Raw genomic sequence first — 7119 nt, 5'->3', positions numbered from 1 at the left:
TACTCCAATACTCTTCTACATGTAATTTATATTTTCTTTACGACAATTCTTAATTTTCATTAAATCTTAAAGAAAGAATATGTTATTCTAAATATTCATGTACGTGCTAATGTTTCGCTTTCAGAAAATTATTATTATACTTTTAAAACAGCTTTTTCAATTCCTGTTAATTAGTTATCGTGTGAAATTATATAATTGATGTCAGCAATGGTTTCGATTTTTAATCACAAAATAGAAAAGTTGAGCATTTTCGTTGTTTTGATTACCCACGGTAAACTATCAACAATATACATTTTCCCAGTCGTCATTGTTTTGATAATTGGTCAACAGTAATATACTACTGCCACCGTGTGTTTGAGCAATGTTGCGACCGATGCACGTATTCGGAATATTACCACCACGTGATTTGAGCTCACGCTGTCAACAAAAACTCAGTACGGGAAACAAACACTGTGACATTCTTATCTTATATTTTGAGAAATTTCAAATTGCTACCAAAAAAACCTTTACTGTGGCATTGAGAGGACGAATGAATTCTGTCAGGGCTTGCTACTGAGTGAATATTTAGAAAAAATGGTGAAGCGAAAACGAGAAGAAAATTTCGAGATTCCCGAGGCACCTGCGGCAAAACATGCGAACACACTACAAGGTATTCATTTTGATATTCTGGGCGTTCTGTGATTTTAAAACAGTAAAGAAATTTTATTGAATAGGTTTATAGAAAATTTATGTGTATGTACATGATTAATAAATGACCATAAATGGTATGCAATTAACTTTATTTTTAAACAGTTAAACACAACCCCCGCACGCTGATCTCTATAGCAGTCGGTCATATTCAAGACTTTTTAAAAAGCATTATTGCTTATTTGTAAAATATGCCCTATTCCTGAGAATCATGTAGTATTTCTTCTGTCTGCTATTTGCTTTACGCCAATCCCTTTTATTTCGTTTGCTCATTAATTCGTCTTAATGAGGGACCCCCCCCCCCCCCGGACGTTTCTCACCCTAAAACGTTTCGCCATCGGACGGAAGAGCTTTGCGTTTTTGTATTAGGAGTATTATAATTCGTTGATATTTGATGTATTGCCTGCTGTGCAAATATTGCTTTCTTTATCTTGTAGATCAATTTATGTCGATAAATATTCATACTGATTAAAAATAATCCTCTGCAAATGGTTTCACTCTAACTTTTGGTATAATAATATAAATAAAACACGATGAACAGATTACCCACTTGAAGGAGGTGCACTACATCATCACAATGGCTGACTTCCTTTTAAAACATGAATGAAAATATAGAGATATCAGCAACATTTGTCTGTTCCCTTTACATGTAAAATTGCGTAGGTGGGTAGCTCAGTAGATTTAACGTGTCCATTGCTGAACCACAGGCACTTGAAGTAAGGATACTACTCTCTCTCTCTCCCCCCCCCTCTTTTTAATTTTTTAATTTTGCGGCGATAATTGATAATTTCTCCAAAATGTTTGGACTCGCTGCCTATTTCTTCCCTATTTCGATTTATGTAATCGTCCACGCTTTTTGTAAGCTTAAGAGATATGCCGGTAGAAGGCCAATCTCTAAAGCTATATCGGTAGAAGGACAATTTCTAAAGCTTACAAACAGCGTTAAACGATTACAAAATTCAAAAGAGGGATAAGATAGGCAGGGAATCCACACATTTCACAGAGATTAGCGCCGCAAAAAGAAATCATCTAAACAAAAAAAAAGAGGGGGGGGGGGGTTGTTAAAATCCATATTTCAAGTGCCTGTGTGGTGAACTGTAGACCACGGGTTCGAATGCAGCAGGTTTTTTTTTTTTTTTTTTTTTTTTTTCATATTACTTTCTACTAAAACTGCACTTTTTCACTAAAGAAAGTAAATTTAAAAATAGTGTTGTACATGTCCCACACTTTTCATCCACATCAACTTCCTTAAACAAATTACATGCATTGCTGTTTTATAATTAATATCGATTAAAGTAATTCCACCCTCCTGTGATGTCATCAGATTTTGCAAAATCAATGATTTATTTAGATTTATGCATGATAGGAACATACATTTTGTTGGAGTATTTTCCGATATTTATTGTAAAAAATCTTGTTAGAAATAAACTATTGCACACCTCTTACCGTTTGGTTGAAGATTTTCAGCAAGAATTGTCATTTTATGTCATTTTGGAGTCCTTAGTCCCTCCTTTTTGGACGAAAAAGTATAAACTTGGATCTCACCCCACCTCGAACATTGTATGGATTTGTCAAATTTCAAGATTTTATTTTTCTCATTCGCTGTTAACGCAACATAGAGAGCATATTAAATAAGTACATGTATTTAAAAACAATATTCACGCATGCACAAGTAATTCATATAAATATATAGCATAATCACGACAATAAATAAGTACAATAACGAGAGCAATAATTGAATTGATGCGCTCATCAAATCAATTATTGCTCTCATCAGTTGATTTGATGATATCTTCAAATATTTAAAGATAATTTCAATTATTTGATTAATGTTAAGGCGCTCCACATTCTTCTTTCCCGCGTCTACAAGTTTTGCTATGCGTAGCCATATGTTCCCCGCCCCACCGCAAAAAAAAAAAAAAAAAAAAGTTGAAAAGAACAATAGTCCCATAACTTCTGTAAAATGTGTCGAATTAAAATAGCGGTGCAGTGTGATCAACTACATATAGTAACTATCCATCCTACTAAATATGAACAAAATCCGTTGTCAGAGCTAAATATATTTCGTCGGAGATCACAAATTGTTCCTATAGTGTAGCACACATTCAACAGAGTCTCATAACTCCTGTAAAGTTCGTCGAATCAAAATGCAATATGATCAACTACACATAGTGACTAACAAACCTACAAAATTTGAACAAAATCCTTTGAGCGGTTTCGGAGGAGTGGTGTTCACAAAGTCAAGTGGGACGAACGGACGGACGCGCAGACACCGGTATTTTTATGACCTCTTCCGTGTTGTGGCAGGGGATAAAAGTGTCTGCGATTGTTCTCCGTAACCCGTTGATGAAAGCATTAGATATTCAAGGATACGATAGGTCAACGTATATTATCTACTGTAGTTGTGCAGAAGTGTTTTTGTTTTCAGATTGAAAGGGGTTAGGGTACATATGGAGGGGGGGGGGGTCTAACATTGCTCTATGGGGAAAATTAATTTTGAAATTCAACAGATATTACATAAGGGCTAATGTACGAGTATCGCTCCATTCCTTAAAAGTAATGGACCGAGGCCCCGAAGGGGCTGAGGTCCATTGCTTTTAAGGAATGGAGTGATACGAGTACATTGACCCACTTAAAATCCACTGTAAACGTTAATAAAAACTAAATTTTAATTTAATTTTAATCATGTCTTACGTTTTTCATTCTTTTGTTGCATGCATTTATATCTACTTGTATAAAGGTTGACCTACTTTCCGAACTCTCTATTCCTGAAAAATAATGGAGTGTTCGAACAAAAGAATGACGTCATAGGTGGATTTTAATTGACAAATATGATAGTCCTAGGGTCTTACAAAAATGAAGGTAATGACAGGGCCTACAAACTAGTATCAAGGTTAAGGGGCCTCTGGATCATAAAACTGGTATCACCTCAGTACCAGGTCTGACAGAGACATGGGATCGTCAGAAATAATGAAAGGATGACAGGGTCTACAAATTAGTATCAAGGTCAAGTAACCTTGACCTCTGAACTGGTATAACTTCAGAAATGGAATTGAGAGAGACAGAATCTTCAGAAATAATAAGAGGATACAAACTAGTATCAAAGTCAAATGACTCATGTGACCTTGATAATAAAAACTCGTATTACATGTACTTTAAAACTAGGACCAAAATGGACATGGAATCTTCAGGAATGATAAAAGAATTATGTGACCTTCAAATTAGTATGATCAATGTCAAGTGACTTTGACCTCTTACCTGAACATAAAGACTGATCTGATAGGAACCTATGATCTTCAGAAATTATGAGAGGATGACGGAACCTACAAACTAGTGTCAAGGTCAAGTAACTCCGGTGATATAACATCTGTCCTTGATCATAAAATATGGTATAGCTTTTGAACTGGGAGTGATAAAGACATGGGATCTTCAGACATGATGAGAGGATGTTGAGATCTACAATCTACGATCAAGGTCAAGCGACACCAGTTTAACTAAAGGAAAAAAGGAGATTTTTTGAAAAATCAAGATTTTTGTGATCTAAATTTTTTTTTTTACATAAAATAAAAATTGACATGTATTTTGTGCAAGGGGGTTATCAATGAGGCAGAGAATAGTAGTACTTAGAAAAAGACCACTTTTATACAGCCAGTACTTCGTTTGGGAGACTTTATAATCGACAGATTATAAACATACCTTGTTTTATATACAGTGTCTTAATTAAAAACGAAGTGAGCTTAAAGTTCTGTTTTGAGCATGCCTTTTGTGATTTGCTTGATACAGTGTAATGATAAAATCGTAAATATTAATACTAGAAAATGTTCAGGGAGTTCTTAAACATCCAAACCTGTAAATGTCTTCTGAAAATTTGTCTTCATGAAAGTTGTTTAGAAAACTTTACAAGATTGCAGTTTTACTAGAAATGGACCCAGTGAAATTATTTATTCCTCCCACCTCCTCAATATGTTAATAGCATGGGAAACAATTTCTATTTATCAAAACGCTTTTAGCTGAAAGCTTGATACTGTTTACAGCGAGCGGGGGGGGGGGGGGGGGGGGGGGGGTATTACATTCTGGATGTCCAGGTATCCGGATATTCGTTGTTGTCACAGTTCTGCTTGGACCTTTAGATGAATCTCATTGGATGCCTGCAGAATTATTTAGCAAGCGTACGTAGATTTGAGTATCACCAGGAAACCTTTACCTAGCTCAATTTCACAATGTTAGGATATTTAATATTCAACAATTGCCTTTACAAATAAAGACCAAGTACAAGTACATTGCATATTGTTTAATAGTTACTTTCTAGCTTTTCTTAAGTAACTAAAAGCTTTCCTGTTCAGTAAGTACTGCTTTACACTCAATTTCTTATTAGATGCTGCTGAACTAGGCAAAGAGACGTATTCGGCCGCAGAAATTCAACTTCGTCAAGTCGTGGAAGACTTTGTATGTCTGTACGAGCGTCTGTGCCCCGAGGATGACCCCAGCACCAAGCCCAACTATTCCTACAGCGAGCTGGTCTTTCTGGCCATTCTGAGATCCCCAAACTTCTGTCTGCCGATTGGAGAAATCTACAAGTACATCCAGAGCCGTTTCACGTTCTTCAGAACGTCCAAAAGACAGCACTGGAAGAATGCTGTCAGACACAGCCTGTCCAAAACTAAGTGTTTCTCCAAGATCTCTGTCGGAAGAGGAGTTTCCGTGACCAAGAAATTACACAAAGCTACCTATCTCTGGTGCCTGGTTCCGTCCAGTATTACTAGTTTTGCGCGGGGTGACTACAGACCAACGACCGACAAAGACCGCAGTACAAACACACTTCAGTACGGTTACTACAGAGTCAACGCCGGGCAGTTTTGGGGACAGGTCGCAGTTTACTTAGAGAGGAAAATGGCGGTATTTAGAAAAGCGCTTTCCGGAAGCTATCGACCTGGGGAGATTTTTGAAGAACAACTTTGTAAAATACCGAACCGAGATGAAATATTTCGAAGAGGAAACTTCTTTGAGAGACAGAATATTGAGGCAAACATGATGCCATCATCCCAATGTAACTCTTCCTCCGAAGACAATACAAACGTCAAGGTGGACGAAGAAATACCTGCAAATACGGAAGCGGCCCAGTCAACGAGTGCCATTGAAATGGATAAAGTCAACACCACAGGGACAAAGGATGACAGTGGTATTATTTCTGATGTGTTTGCTTCTACCAGCAGTGTCGATATCTCTCTGACGGACTCGAACATAATCGAACACTCCCTCAATCTCCTCAACAGGCATACGTCATCACCCGTCACTAGTGATGTCATATATGCTGGAGAAAACGATATCCAAGACGACCGGAAGACACCAGAATTACCGGACTTGAGGAACGTCAGCCCGTTTGATCTGTCTCCGATTTTATCGCATACACAAGACATGTCTCACGAGTCATCGAAAATCCCGGTGTATTCCGCATACCCAACCCAGCAAAGCTACAAAGTAGCGCCTCCATACAACCCGGCGATGACATCACAGCCGTATGGGTTTCATCATAGTTCGCCCTTTTCATATCCACCGTATGCTGAAGAGAGCGCTTACTCGTTTGGCATGTCTGCCTTGTATCAGTCTGGCTATCCACAAGATTCTGGTGGGACTCAGGATTATTTGTTTTAGTGCTAGATGTAACACTTATTTTAATTTGTACACAGTGCTTGCATTTTCATTATTTTTACAGAAATATTGTAAAAAGAAATTGTATATATGTATCACATTTCCATTTTTTTTTAATTTCTTGACATATACATGTATACTTGTAATTTTTAGAAATGGCAACGTTCCATTTAATTTGTGTACATATGTGTATATATGTTTTATATTTGTCCGAATTTTCCCTTTTAATGTTTTATTCGCAGAATAAATAATAATTCTAGTTTTTGTATAACCTACATTTCTAGTTTTTGTTTTGTTTTATGTCCCTCACTACATGTAGGGTAAGTACCAGGGCTGTACCAGTCGAGATTCTTTGTCCCTCACTACATGTAGGGTAAGTACCAGGGCTGTACCAGTCGAGATTCTTTGTCCCTCACTACATGTAGGTTAAGTACCAGGGCTGTACCAGTCGATATTCTTTATGTTCCTCACTACATGTAGGTTAAGTACCAGGGCTGTACCAGTCGATATTCTTTATGACCCTCACTACATGTATGGTAAGTACCAGGGCTGTACTAGTCGAGATTCTTTGTCCCTCACTACATGTAGGGTAAGTACCAGGGCTGTACCAGTCGATATTCTTTGTCCCTCACTACATGTAGGGTAAGTACCAGGGCTGTACCAGTCGAGATTCTTTACGTCCCTCGCTTCATGTAGGTTAAGTACCAGGGCTGTACCAGTCGAGATTATTTATGGGGGCATTTGACGTCATTTCGTCAAAAATTGAATATAATTGAAATTTGC

The 7119-nt window shown here is 37.3% G+C and overlaps 1 protein-coding gene across 1 annotated transcript; it reads left to right on the top strand.

The window, feature by feature from the left end:
- The first annotated feature begins 416 nt into the window (after positions 1-416).
- Positions 417-6611, top strand: LOC125648461 (uncharacterized). The gene is made up of 2 exons (XM_048875570.2): positions 417-649; positions 5063-6611. The coding sequence occupies exons 1-2, from the start codon at positions 574-576 to the stop codon at positions 6337-6339; spliced, it is 1353 nt and encodes a 450-aa protein (XP_048731527.2). The 5' UTR covers positions 417-573; the 3' UTR covers positions 6340-6611.
- Positions 6612-7119: the final 508 nt, after the last annotated feature.

Source organism: Ostrea edulis, chromosome 6 (genome assembly GCF_947568905.1).
Source record: "Ostrea edulis chromosome 6, xbOstEdul1.1, whole genome shotgun sequence".
NCBI lineage: Eukaryota > Metazoa > Mollusca > Bivalvia > Ostreida > Ostreidae > Ostrea > Ostrea edulis.
Note: the sequence above shows the minus strand (reverse complement) of the source record. Positions and strands in the feature narration are given on the sequence as shown.

Excerpts from the sequence above, each read along its gene's own strand:
- LOC125648461 (XM_048875570.2), top strand. The coding sequence starts at position 574 with ATGGTGAAGCGAAAACGAGAAGAAAATTTCGAGATTCCCGAGGCACCT. Across the intron at positions 650-5,062 it reads ACATGCGAACACACTACAAG|ATGCTGCTGAACTAGGCAAA; the intron begins GTATTCATTTTG and ends ATTTCTTATTAG.